The sequence below is a fragment of the Stegodyphus dumicola genome, chromosome 7 (assembly GCF_044657685.1).
Source record: "Stegodyphus dumicola isolate Sdum_Otavi_A_Nest chromosome 7, ASM4465768v1".
Lineage (NCBI taxonomy): Eukaryota > Metazoa > Arthropoda > Arachnida > Araneae > Eresidae > Stegodyphus > Stegodyphus dumicola.
This window is the reverse complement of record NC_140774.1, coordinates 67,139,302-67,160,151: the sequence shown is the minus strand read 5'-3', so window position 1 is coordinate 67,160,151 and position 20,850 is coordinate 67,139,302. Positions and strand designations below refer to the sequence as shown.

Below are 20,850 nucleotides of genomic sequence, written 5' to 3'. Positions count from 1 at the left end.
TCAGATGCTAAAACATTAGATTCTTACTTGTAATTAATAAAATGTTAAATAAAAAATCTTTGTTAAATATCTAATTGCTTAAATATTAATTACTGTTAACAATGACATTCAATAAAATGCTATCATCTAACTTAAGTAATAGATAATAATAGGTAATTTGAAATAATAGGATAAGTAGATAAAAAATACGAATTTTTCTGAAGAAAATAAAACACATTATTCAAAATATAAAATAGGATGATCATAAAAGAATATATCACATAAAGAAAATTATGAAGCAAACTTATTCATACAATTCCAAATAAAGCATAATAAATTTAAATGAAACAACTGAAAACAAGAAAAAGCTTTATAAAGAAAATAAATCACATTAAATGCATCCTACATTATTAAATGAAACACAAGATAACTAAACAATATTCTGAATTAAAAAATACACCACTGCACTTTAAAAAAAAAGGCCATAACAGACTTAATTATTTTTAATGTATTATTAGAATAGATAAGTAAATAAATAAAAACATAAATCTTAGATTTAAAAAGTACAAAAATATAGCTGAAATTTCTTATGGAGTTCTTAAATTCACTGAATTCTTCTTAATACAATTCTGAATTTCAAAGGTGTCCATTTCTAGCATTAAAAGTTAACTCATATCTTTTTAGTTTCATTATAACTAAGCAACAGACATTTCTTAAAATCATTCAAAAAAAAAAAAAAAAACTACCCCCAATTAAAATTCGATTTGCAGACTAAATAAAATATACATGCAGAAAGTGAAACTACAGATCAAAGAATTCAAAAGGAAATTTCACATACATACAATCCAAGTTCATAAAATGAAATTGTCAAACTAAAGGCATAAGAGGAAATACTGCAATAAAGTAACAGCCATTCAATGACTTAGATAAAAAGTATTTTCATTATCAGACCTACTAATATAAGTAATGTGGTAACTGTAACTAAGATTAGTTACAGTTCCCACAGTAATCAATTAATGCCAAATCAGACACTTCAGTCCAGGTGCCCGTTGCAACGAACATCTCGTTCAAGGATGACACTATACTGACAATAAGATACTTTTACAAATCCCTTTTCAATCAAACTTACCCCATTAGTGATGGGGAAAACAACAAAAATTCTGCAGATAATTCGGTCTACCAAAAATAAAACACAGATGAAACAACTACCATTCAATAGCTTTACTCATTAGGCCAAAGCAAGGTGTAGAAATAAAATAAAGGTATAAATAAACGAAAGTAAGTATTAACATGAATCTTTTCTTATAGTATATTATTTATATTACATAATTTAATATAAATAAATATTCAAAGAATATTAATATTAAAAGTATTAAATCTTTCAAATATTCAAAGAAGAATAATGCATTTCGACATCCTCATTTTAACCAATACAAAACAGAATTAAAATACGCAAGTTCCTTATTTCAAAGTCAATTTTAAAATTATTATACAGACTTCAAAGTTTTCGAATTATAAGATAAGAAATTATTATGAAACTTACCTTAGAACAGCATTGCACAATATCTCAATTATACACAGGTAAGAGAGAGACTATATATACATACACTCAACACTGATCACACGTGGTTAATTTTTTAACAGGAAACGACAAATTGAAAACAAATGAATAGCTGAAATAAAACAAAACTGAAATAAAAAGTATATTAATACGAAAATAAAACAATATTCACACAGTATTAAATGCTAATTCATAACTATTTGGTTTTTATTGAGGAGCTGTTGAAGAAATTATAAACAGAACCACGTTTCTGAATCATTTTAGATGGTTTGCAAAAATAATCTAAGAAATTTCTTAAACTAAAAATAACAGTTCAATTGGTGCCTTTCTATTAGTAAAAACGCCACATATGGCGAAAGTTGATTCTATATATTTCGTCTCTTTCCTAGTTCATTAATTCTGCCACATTTTGCATGATATTAATAACATTTATTATCTAATATTATTCTATTTCTGTTCTATCTGTTTCTCTCTATATAAATACACAAACATTGGAATGTGTGCTAAAATTTTATTTTAATGCATTTTTACATAATAAAGTAAATTATAGAAATTGTGTACATTATACTTTTAACAAACATTATATATATATATATATTTTAATCTGCAATGTAACATATCAAACAGAATATTTTTCTTCATTCATTTACAAGAAGCTATTTAAAAGTTTGTCTAAATGTAAAACTACTTGCCAGCCATCCATGTTTAATATTTTTTGTAGCTTGGTAACATAGCATATGCCTTTTCCACATTCGACTACAAAGATGAGTTCATTTCAGGTGGCATTTTCCCTTCTTGCAAATTCTTTTACAACATTTGTTGCATTTTGTAGTCTTATAATGCATGAAACTGGAAGATACGGAATAACAGCATGCATGCTTTAAATGTTATGAAACTGGTAAAGTTAATGGAGAAATTCAAGCTTCAGCAGGCTTTTTAAAGAAAAAGGCTTTTATCCAAGCAGTAACCAAAAAGAAGTTTAGTCCTTTAAAAAATGGTGAGATGTCAATTGAAGATGATGGTCATTCTGCTAAGCAAAGGCAGTGATCACAGACAGAGGATTCATAAGTTTTGCATGGCTGCTGGATCTTCTTATAGTATCTGCAGAAATGTATCCCTGAACTAAATGTAAGAACGATTGCTGATAAGTTTATGATATATGCATTTATCATACAGCAGTTTCAGGCACCCAGTGCCTTGACAGTATTGTACTATTATTCTCTTTACTCCCCAGATTTAAGCATCCTATCACTTTTTATTTCGTCTAGAGTGAAAAGAAAACTGAAGGGGAAAAATTTAACTCCATTAGAGAAAGTCAGAAAGAACTGAAAGGGAGTAGGGTAGCACTTATCATCATTTTAAAAACGAAATTAATTTGCACTTCAGGTGGAAGGAGCATGAATATTTATTTAAACGTGAGTTTTAAAAAATAAATGTTCTCCAAACTTTTGTAAAAGACAGATATTTGTTATAAATCCTTTTGTTTAAACAAATTGACAAAGCAAACAGAAGAACATACTACTGCTGTTTTTAATTCATAAAAGAAAAACATTAGGAAAAAAAAACTGTCTTCATATTTCACAATTTGTTCCTTTTTTACAACTTACAAAATCTACATTAATTTATTAAATTATACATTTAATATACGTATATAAATATACCTTTCGTACCATATGAAGTTTTCTTGAATCTTTGAAAATGATTTAACCATTCAGAATAAATATCAAAGTCAAAATGAAAAAGAAGGAAAGAACAAAAAATATAAATTTTAACAAAACTTTTCCATTCCTAAATTATACAAGTTTTCCTCGATAAAATTTTACTAAAGTACTTTCATTAGTACAATAGTATAGAACCTATGATCTTTGAGGATTACTTATTTTCAATGGCCATTAAGAATAGGCTGCAAGATTAAAATTTAAATTGAATCATAGAAATGCTGTATTACATGAGAGTTTTCCAAAGTATTACAGTGAATTTGCATTACACAGGGTTTGCCTGTATTTCTGAAAAAAGCACTTCATATTATTCTGTTAACCCTGAAACAGTCATCAAGCAATAAAATTCAGCACCAATTATGAGTAAGCATGACATCATAATACACTCAATGAAATAAAGTGCAGTTCAAGGGTTGCAGAATCTCATTTGTGAATGCATTCCAGTTTATTACAGTTATTCCAGAAAGTATTCGACCTTCATTCGATTATCTAAACTATGAGTCATTAAAAACATTAACCAATGAACTAGAAGTTTTCAAGGCTCAATTTGTACGAGTACAATGTGAAAATTACAAAATGAAGATATTTCTCAGGCACATTTCCAAAGAAATTAAATAAATCTATACTACCATAAAAAAGGAAAAACACTTGAGATTGCACAGCATGAGTCAAAAAAGTATTCGACGTTTTTCTAATATGGCAACAAAGAGGATTTATATCATAAATTAATTATTAATAGGATGACCCTTAAACTTATTAATGGCTTTCAGTTTAGATGGCATGCAAAGTTTTTTAGTGAAATCACTATATACCATTCTTCTTCTAAATGTTGTTTTGGCTTCTTCTTGTTTGTAGTATCTTTATTTCTGATCCTTTAATACAAAATAAATTCTATAAATGTTCAATTGGATTTATTTCTGGTGATTGTGGAGGGGGCAGGGGTCTTTTAAGTATTTTTGGTGTGTTTTGCAACAGTCAATGTCCGGTAATTAGCACTTTATGCTTTGAATCATTATCCTGCATCAACATAAAATCCACCGATACTTTCACACAATTCAGCACTGGTATGTAAAATTGTTTTTGAAATATTAATATATGCCTTATGGTCTTTTATACCATTGATAAAATGTAGTTTCCCTATACCTGCACAAGACATGCAACCTCAGACCATAAAGGAATGTCTGCAATGCTTTTCTGTTGGTTGGGGATTTTTCAATTCAAATTCTTTATTTGACTGTCTTTATACCTTCTTCTACTCTAAATATGTTATACAGTCAAAAGTCGTTAATTCGGACACCCATAATCCGGAATGATCTATAATCCGGACTTCAAAGCTAAAAACTTTCTGCGCATGCGCCACGTTGACACATGCGCATAGGCGTTTACTCGTGCAAGTAAGATTTTTTACGACTGCGCATATGCGTGTGCGCAAGTGCATAATACATTTTTGGGTGCGCGTTTTATGTATAATGGACGGTATAAGCTAAAATTATCTAATTATCTATTTCAGTTAATGTTGATGATTGCGTTGTTCCTTAATTATCGAATTGGATCCGGCTTATTATTTTTTGCAGATTGAAACAGCAATACTATAAAAGTAAACTTGAACTTTCGATTATGTCAATTTCACGCTGCTCTGGGAGGGGGGGGGGAAACGTCGCTGTGCGCAATGAACTGGAAGTTGATCTGTCAGCACTATCCTTATCTTCAGGGCAGATGTTTTTATTTTATTTGGCTTATGATTTACTAAACATAGTATTTCATCTCAATGTACTCCGTCTTTGATATGATTTAAATCAAATTCCTCGTCGTTATAAATGTTACGAATACACATCAAATAGTTTTCTGGTTGCAATTTTCTAATTTCGACTATGCGTAATGTATGCTTTACGCATACGGGCGTTGAAAGAAATGTTTAATAAAGTAAACAAATAAATATTAAGTTTTTTTTTTTTTTTTTTTTTTTTTGTAAATTTTGATACCCTTTAGATCATAATTGCTCTTTATTTCATTAATTACGGTTTCATATTTTTAATTTTATAATTTCTGCATGCCATCTTACCAGATTTAAACTGATGATCTATAATCTGGAGAAACCAATAATCCGGAATCGCAGAAGTCCCAACGAGTCTGGATTAAAGACTTTTGACTATAACTTTTTTCCAAAAATGTAGGGGCTCGTTTATATATATTATATTTCTGTAAACCATAGCCTTTTCTTTCTACTGATTTCAGACACAATATTTTTTTGAAGCGGATCAGCCTTTATAACCAAACTCTTTAAGGGAATTTCTTACAGTTTCAGTACAAATTTCCTTCTTAACCAGCAGTTTCAATTCTGGACCACTTAATGTCGGATCTTTCTTAAGTGTAAATGATATTGTTTATCATACCTGGTCAACTTTTTCTGATGTCTGCTTCAGGTCCTGTTTACAGAATTTGTTGATTCCAGATGCTTTTTTACTATGAATTTTGCAGTTGAACGTAGTGTTTTAATAGTTTGAGCAATCTTTTTCATATGTTTCTCCAGATTTCCCTCATATTAATTACAGTTTTCCTTTCTTCAATTATTCTTTCTTTCTCTTTTTAAGACATTTTTAAATTTCCAGTTTAAAATTCAGAAATTTATATGATTCAAGCACAAAAGTTTCAAATAACCTTAAGGTAATATTCTTGTAACCTTTAAGGGTGTCTTCAAGTGTTAATTTAAACTTTGTAGCCCTTTAAATGACCTATGAATGGCCATAGTTGAATACTTTTCTAGCAATAGTAACAGGTCATTTACAAGAGAGTCACTTTTATCCCAAACAGATTTGTTTTTTCAAATATGATTTTGCATTTAATGACCAGTGTAGAACTTGATAAAAGCTAAAATAAAAGAAAGTTAATAATAAATAATCAGAACTATGCTTTTATGTCATTTTAAAGACATTAATCAGTAGTTGTTAATTTAAGTTGAATATTTTTTTGACAAACTGTAACAACTCTTGAATGGAGGAAAGAACAGCTGGATCAAATAAATAGAAAGAAAAACAGTACTCCTTTGTTATAGCAGCACCCAACCATGTTTGCTGACTTTAGACTTGTGCCAAGATCTCGGGTATAATTTTGCCAAGCTTGTGAAGCGCGAATGTGAAAATAAACACACTAAAATAATAGTAACAATTACTCACATGTCATTTTATAAGAACGTTTTTTCAAATCCTTATCTTCATTACTGTTATTTTATTGCCTGTAATTGTCCCAATCAATTGCAGCACCTTAACACATATTAAGCTGTTTATTACACCATATCACGGATATCAACTCCTCTGCCCAAGAGTATATTGTAGAGTCATTAGGATATTTTGGAACCAGGGGATGCAAAAAATTAGCAATGCTTTTGCCGTAACTCGAACCACAAGCCTCTCGAATATGTGCCAAGCGCGCTGACCACTACACTACAAATAAGAAGGCAAGCTTATAACATAAATTTAATAAATGTGATGAACAATATTTTGGAACTGCTGAACCAATTTCAAACACAAAGAGCCTTCTTATTTTTGCACTTTTTAACCTTGCATCTGCAAATGGTTTCGTTACTAACAAAGTTTCATTCTGTGGCCATTTTCACATACTTATTAGTCACACCATTCTTGAAAGAAAAAAAAAAATGACACAGCATTCACCTCATTACTTAGAAACTTAAAAATTCTTAACGTCATATTCACAAAAAAGGGGGGAGGGAGGCAATGAATATATTTTTTAACAAATAATGCATATTTAAAAATCACATCAAAATGAATAACATTACAACACGCAGCTAGAGCAAAACTGCAACCTGATGCAAATATACGATTACGTGGCAAGAACATGTAAGTATAAGAACACACGGCCAGTGTTAATATATGATCACATGCTGAGGTATAAGAACAAGCACTCAGCTTCAGACGAGATATCTCGGTTGATTGGCAATTCAATCTCGAAAGCCACTATAACAAAGAATTACTCAAAAAATTCATTTTTATTAGTGATTATGCACAATACAATATCTTTTCTTTCAATACATTATATTACATATAATCATTGAAGGTCATTAAACTGTATGAATAATTATTACTTTATGTTTTGTTTCTAAAACGTAGAAATGTAAACCAACTAAAAAAATTACTGATTCAGACTTCATTCAGTACAGAGTAAATTATAACCTTAAAGAATAATCTCATGTCACAATAATTATAAATCTTATTTTTATTAATTCTGAGTGTGCAATGCAACCTAATAATTGTATCGTAATCACCATGGAAAGGCGAAAAACCTATATATTCATGGTCTCATACACTCCTAGTCTGAGAAATACTAAATTACATTGCTAACTGTTATACTGAGTTATATTATTTTCTACATAATTCTGATATATGCATTTCAGAAAATACATAAATATAATTTAGCAAAATGTAAAATATCAAAAAACCACTTAGAAAATGCATTAAATGAAAACGGCAAAAAATTCAGATTTACAGTGTTGCTATAATATTAACAATTTAAAAACCAGAGAATTTCAATGCTTGTAACATTACCTATTTATCATTTCATACAGAGAACACATATACCAAATTTAATGCATTTGTCATTGTCACTGGAAATATTTTTAATTGCTTATTTATATTCTATCATCTTCAGTAATATGGAAAAGTGGTACTTATGCATTATCTCATCCACCATAAAACTGTCACTAAGCAGAGCAATTTAGCACCAATTATGGATAAGCATGGCATAACAATGCGTACCATTTATGCTTTCATTTGATGTAATCTGATTAATTCTTGGTAAGGAACACTTTTTTTTAAATGAACAATGATATACTAAGCTGATTCAGAAGTGTGTGTGTGATTATGGCAAAGCCTCGAGGGCTATCTGACTAACGGAAGGGATGCCTTCATGGAGGACTTTCTAAGAAAAACTGGCTCGTATATACATTACACATGGGAAAACCATGAAAACGTCCATGCAAACAGCCCGTTCGCTGATTCAGAAAGTAAGTACCATTTGTGCATATCTCCTGTGCATCTGACAGAAAGGAGGTCATAATCACATCATTCAACTTGAAAATGAATTACCTAGTCATTTTGTTTATTTACATCAGCATTTGAAGTCAGTTTTGCTGGTAAACATGTTTCAAACAATAGATTTGCCTGCCAGGGGTGAAATAAAAGCCATTATGAAGTTTCTGAACGTGAGACTTGTTCGATCATGTGAAATTTATCATCAGATAGGTGAAAATTATGGAGAGAATGCAATGAGTGATGGCACAAAAGTGGGTCAGAATGTTTAACAAAGGAAAGGAAAATATCCATGACGAGGAGTGCAGTGGATGGCAATCGTTGATATTTGGTGCACTGTATCAACGAAAAAGTTCATTACAATTTCTGATTTGTCAACGTATTTTTGAAACATTTTACAATCTTTATTACATCAAACTTTGACTGAACAATTGCACTATGAAAAACTGTGTTGGTGATGGATACAGAAAATAATAATCGATGTTCAAAAATAGAAATGCATGGAAGCAACCTTGAAATTTTTTAAGAGTTATGCGACAGAAGAAAATGATTTCTTTAAAAGGACTGTCACAGGTGATGAAACATGGATTTGTTGAGACACCTGAAATGAAAGGACAGTCACTGGAATGGCAGCATAGCAGTTCCCTGAAACCCAAGAAAGCAAAGGCACCTCTCTTTTCAAGAAAAAATCATATACATCGTATTTTGGGACTGTCAGAAATCTAAGTGGACTGGATCGAATGAGGCACAATAATCAATGCTACAACTAACTGTGAAACACTGAGGAAGTTACAGCACAAAATACAGAACACAAGATGTGGACTATTTAGTGACTTCTGGTATTGTGTACATATATGACAAAACATGACCACATACTGCATGCATTCCAACAAAATCCGAAGGGCCTAACAAAATAGTAAAAACTGGCCAAAAGCTTTTTACAGAGGGTACTTGATTCATTTCGCTGGGAACAATTCTGTCACGCTCCTTATAATATAATATGGAGTTTGTTTTCTCATCTCAAGAAATTTCTTGCCCGTCAGCACTTTGCAAGTGATGATGAGATCAAGGTAAACAATAAGAAATGGTTCAGGTCACAAGCAACCAAATTCTACAAAACAGGTACCTTGCAATTAGTGCTAAGATATAGCATATGCCTTAAATTGCAGGGTGAATATATTGAAAAGTAGTTTAATATGTGTAGATTTTCCTGTAGTAAAATACAAATGAAAACAAAAAGCTAATCTTTTTTTATACCCAAATGATGTTTACTTTCTGGATGAGGGGTTTTGTACATTAACTATTACTGCTGTATTTTCTCTGTGCATTTTGGGGGAAGAAAAGTTCAAGGGGTGTAGAATCATGTCCGTGATTGCACTTGGTTCATTTACAGATGATCGAGAGAATTAACATCTGTTGAATAGAGAAAAGAATAGCTGGATATTCTTGAGGTTTGCAATACATTTCTACTCATAGCATCCTTACAGATTCCAACAAAATCTGAAGGACCTAAAATAGAAAAACTGGCCAAAGCCTTTTTACAGAAGGGGTCAAGTACTTCTGCAGCAATGGCTATTTGATGGATTGTGCAGACAGATTGATGAATGTTTTATTGTAAAAGTTGCAGAATCTTTATTACATGAAGACTGTAGAAACAACTGGCACAACTTTAGTGAGACTTCCGAAACTTTCATGGTTTGATAGTAGGCAACTCCCAGAGTAGACAGGATAATACATAAGCACTAGAAAAACAAATAAAATGATATGCAAAATAGGCTTTGAAAAATTCTGATTATTACAAGTATTTAAACTTCTCGTACTCAGTCTTTTACATGAACTGTTTGGTAATGGTATTGAAGGGAAACTTTCTGTGAAAATTTCCTTCCACATACATTACACTGATATGGACGTTCTCCAGTATGAAATCGCATGTGTGTTTTAAGATTTCCTTTCTGAGCAAAACCTTTGTTACAAATAGGGCACATAAAAGGTCGTTCTCCAGTATGAAGCTTTAAATGACTCTTTAAACCACTCTTCTGACGAAAAGATTTGTTGCACACCTCACATACGAATGAAATATTACCCATTTGTTTAGTCTGCAACTGATGGTAATCTTTGAATAGTGAAGAAGATCCACTAGAATATGAAACGGCAGTATCTAAATTCAATATTTCTGATATATTCTCTTTTAACAGGATTGCTAAAAAGACAAAAAGTTATTGCCATAAAGTATTTTAAAACATTGAGAATACATTACAATATATTAAAAACAAAATTATAAACCCTGTAATATTTTTAATTGACATGAAAATTACATTTCGAAAAATAAAAGATGATAACTGCTACAAAATTTAAATAAACATATGCAGAAATTATAATACAATTTAATAACAATCTGCGAAAAATCAGCAAAAAGACACATTTTTTAAGAATGTCTTTTTGGAATCGGAAACGATGAGAAACAATTCCAAAGAGTGTAACCATCAGCTGTGTTTTGTATCTTCAAGCTCTATAAAATGTTTGTGTTTATTTCTTGTAACAAAATGTTAATTTATCCCATTAGTTTATGTAGATGTTAAACTTCCAGATAAATAACTTACATGGGGAAGAAAACATGATTTTAATATACATTTCAATGACACCAAAAATTACAAGAAAATTACTTTTAGCATTAGCTCATACTGCTAATTTGGAAAATTTGCCATACTTCTAAAACAAAACACTTGAATTATCATCAAAATTAATTATAAAACCTATTTAATTTATAAAACTCTCTACATTACACAATACCAGTCCGTATTTATAACCAAAATTCTTTACAAGTATGGCAAAAATTGACTGCATTTTAATGCACACATCCCTGTAATAATCACAGTGCCAAAATTTTTATCAACAAGTATCGAAAAGATACTTGCCGTGGAAAAGAAATATTGATAAATACCTGGTTTGAAACAAGTACGTAATACCAAAAATGTTTATTTACATGAAACAGAAAGAGAACAGAGCCTCAATAATTTGAAATGTTTCGTAATCTAAAGTTGATTTATTTTAAAAGGAATTAAAAAGACCTAATCAACAACAATATATATATATATATATATATATATACATATATTAAATATGCAATTTAAATACCTATAAAAGCAATGCAGATTAGTTGATATACACTGAAATGAAAAAGTAGTAAGTTACACTATGGAACATTACTATAAGAAATTTTAATGGTCATAAAAAAATTTCTTGGCACATGATATACCACAAATAATAAATTCCAGAAAACAGCAGATGATGATAAACAAAATAAAGGTGATAAGTTTAAGTCAGATGAAAAAGTGACAGCGGTAAGTCCAATGAAAACTAACAATATTTAACACAAAGATATGTTTATGAAAATATGTGTTCATTCGCCATTACCTGCCATTACATGTGCAGGTAATGTTATGTACACATACAAATGTGTGTCTGCATATATATATGATAAGTACTGTTTAAAAATAATTAATGTCTGATAAACATGATTACTATTTAATAACTATGATTTTTTTAATTAACATACAATAATTTTCAGTACATGTAATAATTTTCTAATCTAATAAACATTTTCAATCTTGGAAGAGTTTGTTGGTTTAAAAATTCCATCAAAATGTTTTACATCGTTAAAAAATTTCTAAAATTTATTGCACAGCATTTTATAGAATTAATTATAGTGTCACAATCATACTTGAAATGCTTCTTAATAAGTAAGATAAGTAAATAACAAACTTCATTCATATGAGTATGAATGTGCAAATTTTGAAATCATAATTAGCATTTATAAGAATATCTTGCAAATAATTATTAAAAAGTACAGTGAATGCAAGGATTGAAAATATGAAATTAAAAGGAAATCACGAGGCAAGTAGGGAGAAACAGTTCTGATTAATGGAAATAATATGCCAGTTCATTATTTAATACATTGCATACTTGAACAGTTGTTTAATTAGAATAAAATATTTTTTTAAATAATTAAATTAAATAAACATATTTTCATTATTTAACATGGCTTCTAACTGCAAAATTTTATTCATTATACATACAGATGTTTACATTTTAATAAAGATTTTTAATCTCAAAAAACAATTTAACATAAAACCTACATATAAGTGGTGTTCCCCCCTTTTGTTCAAAGCTTTTTTTTTTTTTTTTTGTTTGTTTGTTTTTATGGAAATATAGATCACAACAATAGCTTTAAAAACAGATTCAACGCAACTGTGTTCTCTTCAGTGATTCTGCAGCAAAACACTATATGCTTGCAAAATATTTACTGTAATTTCTCTTATTGTTAGCATATCTCATAAAAGCATATTTTTTTTACTATTACGTTAGACCAAAATATATTACGATTTATCTATTAAAAATCACTGGAACTTGTAATAAAACAAAATGAATGCATGAAAAGGCATTTAAAAAATTAAGTGCTTGGTTGCCAAATTCTGGCACATTCTGAAAATCACTTTCATTAGAGTGGTTACACAGAAGCAATTTATTTATCCCCCCCTTTTTTGTCAATAGTCAATTTCAAGATTCTTCTCTATCCATACATTTTTATCATGATATGGTTGAAAGGGAAAACAAAAGATTTAAAGAATTAAATTAATTTTTTTCTCAAAAATAATATAGTTATAAAAACAAATATCACAATGGTTAGCAATATTTTTAAATGCATATGAAAACTGCTTAAGTTTCCAAAATTAAGTCTCAATGCTAGTTAATATCATGATACTTTTATTATACCTCTCTCTATGCTCTTACAAGAGAAAGTGAAATGAATACTAAGCACAAAGTAACAAGAATAGCAATCACCTTTATTTAAAAATTGCTATGAAATTTTATTTGTTACATTATAATAACACTACTGGTACTGCACATATTTAACATGTTCAACATACATAAATTTAAATGGAAACAAAAAAAAAAAAAAGGTAGCTGGCAGTATAGTCAAGAAGTAATGAATGTTCCACTTGGAAGGTTGAAAGGAACATAACTGCACATTAAGCAATAGACATTTCATCTCATCAACTTGCATGCCACAAATTATAACATGTAACTGGTATAGATTTAACTGCGATTTGACAAGATGTCATTTATGTTACAGGTAAATTTTCATGACAAAACATACAATTCCTGCAGATTAAAAAACAGCTTATTAATGATTACTAATTTTAAAAGCTTTTAGAATTAATAAGATTATACACTGTTTCTTACAAACTTTATATCACTTTTTATGTGTCTTACTGTGATTCCATAGGTTGGAGCTCTGAGTGAACTTTTTGCCACAAACATTACACACAAATGGACGTTCACCAGTGTGAAATCTCAAATGGGTCTTCAGGTTTCCTTTTTGGGTAAAACGCTTTTTGCATACTGGACATACAAATGGACGTTCTCCAGTATGAAGTTTCAAATGCTTCTTTAAATTTCCTTTGAGAGTGAAAGATTTATTACACACACCACATATATTAAAAGCACTGACACTTAGAATTTGATCAAAGGGGAGCCCGGAATAGCCTGCGAATGAATATAAATAAAATTACTACAGAATAATTTGTGACATTTACCATACAGCATTTAATGAATTTTTATCCTTCTTAGAAAAATAACTATGGAAAATTTCGTTCGAATTCATTAGTTTCTAATGGAAATATAAAAGATTTTCTTTACAATAATTAAAAAAAAGAAAAAGGCCCATCATACCCCTCATATATATATACAGTACAAAGTCCGTAATCTGGACGTTCATTATCCAGAATGATCTATAATTCGGACCTCAAAGCCACAAACTTTTTTTTTTTTTTGTATGCTTTTCACATGTGCATTTAATGTATAACAGATGCTATAAGCTAGGCTAAAATTATCTTTACTGATTCTAAGGCATTTCAGTTAATGCTGCAGATTGCACTGTTCCTTAATCTTCTAATTGGATCCGGCTTATTATTTTTTGCAGACTGTTAGAGCAATTTTATAAAAATTAAGCTTGAACTTTTGATAATGTCAAAAGGAGTTTCCAATTCTGGAGCTGCCAAAGGATCTACAAAGCGATACAAAATTTCGATTGACAAGTTAGTCGGTATTCTCAACACAGCAATTACAGGACTTGAACAGTGGAACTTTGTCACTGAACAAGAAATTATGTCTGTTTATAGAATTAAAGAGAAAGTATTAGCACAAAAAACGAAGCAACTTAAACAATTTATATTGCAAGACATGTTTAATAAAGTAAACAAATAAATATTAAGCTTTTTCTTTGTAAATTTTGATACCCTTTAGATCATAATTGTTCTTTATTTCATAAATTACGGTTTCATATTTTTAATTGTATAATTTCTGCATGCTATCGTCACAGATTAAAACTGATTATCTATAATCCAGAATCGCTGAAGTCCTGACGAGACCGGATTACGGACTTTGTACTGTATACATGATGAGACTTTTTTTTTTTTTTTTTAATTAGGCTACTGCCTAACTTGGCATTAGCTTACTAGTTTTAGTAAACTCTTACTGTCTTGTAACACAATTTCAAAGAAAGAGGGCACATTACGTACGAGATTCCCTTATTGTCATGCCACCTAGGATCAATAAGCTACATATATTTTACGAATTTATGTAAACGTGCCAAATAAAATAAAAAAAGAAGAGGGAGGAATCTGAATGGAAAAACATGAAGTAATTTTATTATGAATAAGAAAAATAATTTAAAAAAAAACAGAATATTAAAAATGCAAGAATAATACACACATAATCAAAAACACACACACAAAAAGAATTATATGCATTCTGAATTTATAGGATTTTTAATAAGTCACCCCCTATTTTTTAATGAATAAGGTTTTATGCCTGTTAATTGATTTTATTCAAACTAAGGCATTATACATTTAATACATAAATTTCATACATAATTGCATAATTTCTCATTTTGCAAGTCCTCCACCCCCACCCCCACACACAAAATGAAATATGGCATCTAATTTAAGTGAGAAAATAAAAGCCAAGGTAGCATCTTTGAATGTCAGAAGGTTAAAGTGGAAGCTATTATATTCTGAGGACAATTTTTAATTGTTTTGGCATTCATGTGTCATATGGCTTCCATAATTTAATCTCTACTACGTTTTCACATGCATTACAGATTCTGAAACCTTAAAAAAAAAAAAAAAAAAATTAATTGTTTAATTTAATTTTAATTTATTAAATTAGTAGATTTATTTTCATGGATAGATTTTGCACCTGATTTGCTTATGCTTCTGAATTTAAATGATATTGTAGATTAGTTCGAGAATTAAATCTTTTACATGTTTGCATATTTTTTTTTTTTTTTTAATTATTTTGGCTTTTTTCTTTTTTTAGAATTTAAATTTGCTTTTTTACTTTTATACGTATTTGTTAAGAATTTTAATTTGTTTAAATTTATATATATATATATATATATATATTAAAACTTTTGATAATTGAAAATGATTTCTCACTCACTGCTTTTTTTCTAAACAATATTCATTACAGCCAACTCATATAACTAAATTTTTACTATTGAATAAATTTGAAATTAAACTAAAAAAGATTGTTCCAAAAGCTCTCTTTCTGCATTTCATTTTTGCAAATAAAATGCTCTAACAGAAAAATGTCAAAATATTTTTGAAATATAGTGTGTCTGCCCACATATTCCTCTCTTTTTTCACTAGATTCACCTCAAGATGGGAAAATTATGTTGTGTACATGATTTCTGAGGCATACATTAATAAAAAAAAAAAAAAAAAAAAAAAAATGTGTGTGCCAACAACACTTAATTTTGTATTTCAAAGAAGTGAAAGTTATTAATTTTAATAATATCCTGTTTAGTTACACAATGTACTTTTTTATTTGTGTACGCATTTCACACTCACATGCTGAAAAAACTAACAGGTAAAATTTGCAGGGGGGGGGGAATTATGCTAGTAAATACACTGCCACAGTTGAATAAAATAAAACAAAAAATATGCATACCGAAACTTGCAATATACATATTCTTTAAAAATTCCAATATTTTATTAAAATCCAAAATTTATTGAAATTACAGCACAAATTGCAGAAGGAAAGCCTGGAGCCTTTAAAACAGTCTTTTTAGTTCCAATTTTAATTTTATTCAGTATTAACAATTTAGTTTTATGGAAGTCATACACATTTTTGGATCTAAGGGTTACATTAGACTTTATGGTATTTGTCAGTTATAGTGGCATTGGCTAAAACAGCAACTAATGCATTTTAGCCTTGGTATGAAACTGATGTGCCAAGGGGGGGGGGAGAGAAAATTCAAAATGGCAGAAAGTTTTGGAAAATTATACCATAAACAAACTGTAACTTTCAAACATAAGAATCATAATGATAAATGAAACAAAAATTATTCAAATTACATACCAATACAAACAGATTGTCACTTCATTGCACAGATCAGACAGGTTTAGTATTTTTAAAGGCCTTGGCCGGAAAATGCAATTGGTGCATTTTAGCTTTGGTGCCAAATTGATGCACAAAGAGCAAAAATAATTTTTGAAATGATTACTCTCTAGCAATTTCAAGGAGGAGCAATAGATCAATAAAATTTCAAATGCAGGAAATTAAATTTAAAAATGAGACAAATTAAATGAAATTAAAAGTTCTTGATTTTGTTTCCTATGTTGGCTTGCAAATAATTTTAACATAAATGAAAATACAGGATAAAAGATCTCATCAGGATAAAATCAGGATAAAGTGAATTTATATTATGGAGGAAATATTCTTTCTATATTTCCTCCATAATATAAATTCACTGAAGTAGGAACCAAATAAATTTGAAACTTACCAATGATAACACTTTCTGCTGTACAAATTTTCTGCACTCTTGTAAAACAAGCATTCATATTTCAAAGCACTTTGTCCTTAATCCCTATACAATTCAAGGGCACTTCTCATAATTTAACTTTTAAAGTGACTGAAAAAATGTTAAATTCAGTTAGCCACTTAGATTCAATTTCAAAATGTTAATGCACCTGAATGTTAGAATGAAGAGGAAGACTTCACATCACTTTTCTGCTAAGAGAGTGCAACTTAATTGCCTAACATAAATGTTGGTGAGAAATCTGCCTAGATGGTAGCAACCTTAGAGATGCATAATACTTTCATGAAAAGAATAGGATGGATTGGATTATTCAATTATGGCAAAGTACACGAGGGCTATCTGCCTAAAGGGAGGGATGCCTTTTGTGGAGGACTTTCTAAGGGAAACTGGCTTGTATATACGTCACAGATGAGGAAAAACAAGAAAACGCCCATGCAGTCAGCCCGCTCGTGGGATTCGACTTTATTCATTGTGATTATAACATATATGTTTAATGTGTGCAGTGTCAAGAACCGTGCGCAATGCTGAATTTACGCAATTCTCTGATATTTTTTGCAATGAAAACAGATGGCTTTGTGAATACCAGGAACGAATCTGTTATTCAAACAAAATTCACCTATATTTCCTAAACACATAGTGTCGTTAGTTTGATGATTATTTTAATTATTACAACTTCTTAAAACTTTTATTTTTTGGTTTGTTTTCTAAAACTCATGATTAATTAATGACTGAAAAAGTGCATCAGAGTAAAATGTTTCATATATCATGGCTAATAAAAAGCCATTTATTTATAATAAATCTTAATATACGAGTATAAAATATCAATTACAATATTATCTAAGCCAAGAAAGCATTTATAAATGAAACTCAAAAAATATGCCTTATATCATATGCTCATAGCTACTTAATATAATGCAAGTTCTAGCATGTTTGAAAGTGCTATGAAAAAATATGATAAAATAATAACAAACAATAAATATACAAATGTAAAATTAGAAAAAAATTAAACCTGCGTTAAAATTAGTGGAACAAAAATGGAAAAAACCCATTTATGTATAAAAAAATGCCTAAACACAATTTTAAAATATATTGATAACTAAACTACATATTTGAACAACATTTTCACTCATTATTTTATTATTCAATTAAGCAATTATTTGAATAAAGAATTTTATTTTCGCTTTAATGGCTTACAGAGGCAATATTAAATTTTGCAAAAGACATTTTTTCTTATGCTATTGCCCATACTATATAAATTGATAATGAGCTCATACTACATAAATTGATAATGAGCTCATACTACATAAATTGATAATGAGCTCATACTACATAAATTGATAATGAGCCCATACTAAATAAAATGATAATTGAAAACCTGAATAAAAATAAGATGGTACAGAAATTAGATATTGTTAACATGTTAGTTTTCATATATAAAAATACAATGCATATTTAATTTCCTGCTATTAACTAAGTCCATTCATTTCAATTTAAAACAAATTCTTATTTTAACTACCGTAAAAATGTTAAATGTGAAATAAATACTATCATAAAATATTTAGCTTGCCAAACTAATGTCTGAAATCTTTTTTTAAAAAAAGAAAAGAATATGGGTTGTTCCAGACAGCAAAAGCTGGTCTTAAGGCCTGAGCTAGATTCAAAAGAATATGAATACTTGTAATTATAATGCCTTTTCAGGGTGTTAACACTTACAATTCCTCAATTTCAAAATCCTTTGGGGAGAGATATCTTTAATTCCAACCCTCGAAAGGTGGATCAAAGCTACACTGCAGCAAGGTCAATAGCTATTGAAAGTTTTGTATTAAATGCAACACAAGACAAAATTATAGTAACATAAACATAATGCCAGTTCATCTTAAGAAAATACATACTTTTCCTAGCAAGAATTATTAAAAGATATTAAGCAGAAAAAAGTGTTAGCCTTTTCTCACACAGAACTAATACATGAAATAATATATTAATTAGAAAATTCAGACAGCTTAACTGGATTTCAGAATGAATTTTTAAAATACACGTCATTCAACAATTAAATTATAAAATTATGATCAGCATTGAAAGATTCAAATTTGAACTTAAAAGCTATTTCCTTTGTTAATATGTTTCTGACCTTAAAAAATGCTAAGTCATATACTTTTGAAAAATGAAAACAGCTACTTTGAACAATTCTTCAGTATTTCCCTCTTACATAAAAAAAAACAGCATTTAATCTCATTGAAAAGTAACTTCTTTTCAATTTACACAGAGAATATTTGCCACCAAATGGAAAACAGTAAGACTTTATAAAGACTTTATTAAGACTTTATAAAGTAATCACATTTCAATCACCCACATGAAAATAGTTTGCACAGAACAAATGAATAGTAAAGCTTGATTTTTACAAAAAATTATTTCGGAGTTACCTATTAAGTCATTTTAAAAAACATCAGTTTAAAAATCATTTAAAATTTTAATACGAAAGTATTACAGCCATTTTTATGAAAAAAATAATGCTATCATCATTCCTTGGAAAAATCTCAACAGAAACACGAAAATATTTGAAAACAACAATAAATTATAAAGCAGGAAAGGTTAATTTTGCAGGATAAATGCACAAACCTTCTCTTTTATGAATAAAATGTGTTACTTACATAAAAACAATACACTTATTGCATTAATGAAAATCCATAATGCAATATTAATATTCCTTTCTTTCTAATAATATTGCTTTTCTTTGTATTAATATTGCTTAAATACCATAGAAACAAATTTTTTTAAAACAGAAATGATAGTAATAGCAAAAACACATTTAAACATTTTTGGAAGGTTACATTTCATATAATTTAAGAAATGCATGATAATGTAGTACAATGTTCGAAATCAGAATGTCCAACATAAGGACCAGCAGAATTTTTTTTTAACTTCTTCTTTTTCACAAAGTTTAGGAATGTCTAATAGTACTAAAAAAAAAAAAAACAAGTGCTGTTAATGTGACTTTTCTCCCAATTAACTGAAATGAATGCACACCACTTTCAAACACCTGCTGGCTAAGGAATCACACCATGGCCAATAATAATACTGTTATGAAATATCCAGGCACGGTAGGATAGCTTCTTCCCAAAGTGGTTTTAGGGTTGCCATAAAATGGAAAGGGAGGGCAGGGTTGCCACATTTGGCGAGAAATTGTTCATTTGCCGACAAAATTGGCGAAATGCCATGAACGGATGGACAACCTTCTGGAACGAATTCTTACCGGTTTAGCCCAAAATGTTCTCTAACACAAGCCGGAAGCTATATAAACCCTGCTGGTCCGCAGTCAGTGTGTATGCCTCATCTGGAGTGTGAGATAGTTAGTATCGAGTTGGTGTCTCGTCAATCCCTGCAGAGTCGAGCGAGTTGACAGTTGGGCAGCGTGTGCCGAGTGGGTCGTCAAGTGCACCGAAAGAGTCTCGTAGTGTATTGCGGTTAGTGCATCATTGAGAGAGCGTGTTGAGCTCCGGGAACGACTGAACCGGGAGCTGTGCTCTGTGTGTCGTCGAATGCGTTTCGAGTTGTAGTGTGGAGTGTCTTGAGAGTGCGTGGAGATCCGAGAACGACCGAGCAGAGTCGGGAGCTGTACTCTGGTGCTTTGCAGTGAAGCTGTCTCCACCGTTATTGCCTGACAGTGTG

At 29.7% G+C, this 20,850-nt stretch overlaps 1 protein-coding gene across 1 annotated transcript in view; it reads right to left on the bottom strand.

Annotated features, from left to right (window-relative positions):
• The window catches only part of LOC118198230 (uncharacterized), a 59,677-nt gene that overhangs the window by 6,331 nt on the left and 32,496 nt on the right, over positions 1–20,850 (bottom strand). The window contains exons 6-7 of the mRNA XM_085821389.1: positions 13,559–13,867; positions 10,151–10,514 (exon numbers count right to left, since the gene is read on the bottom strand). Of these exons, the coding sequence (XP_085677515.1) occupies positions 10,151–10,514; positions 13,559–13,867 (673 nt within the window). The remainder of the gene's footprint in view (positions 1–10,150; positions 10,515–13,558; positions 13,868–20,850) is intronic.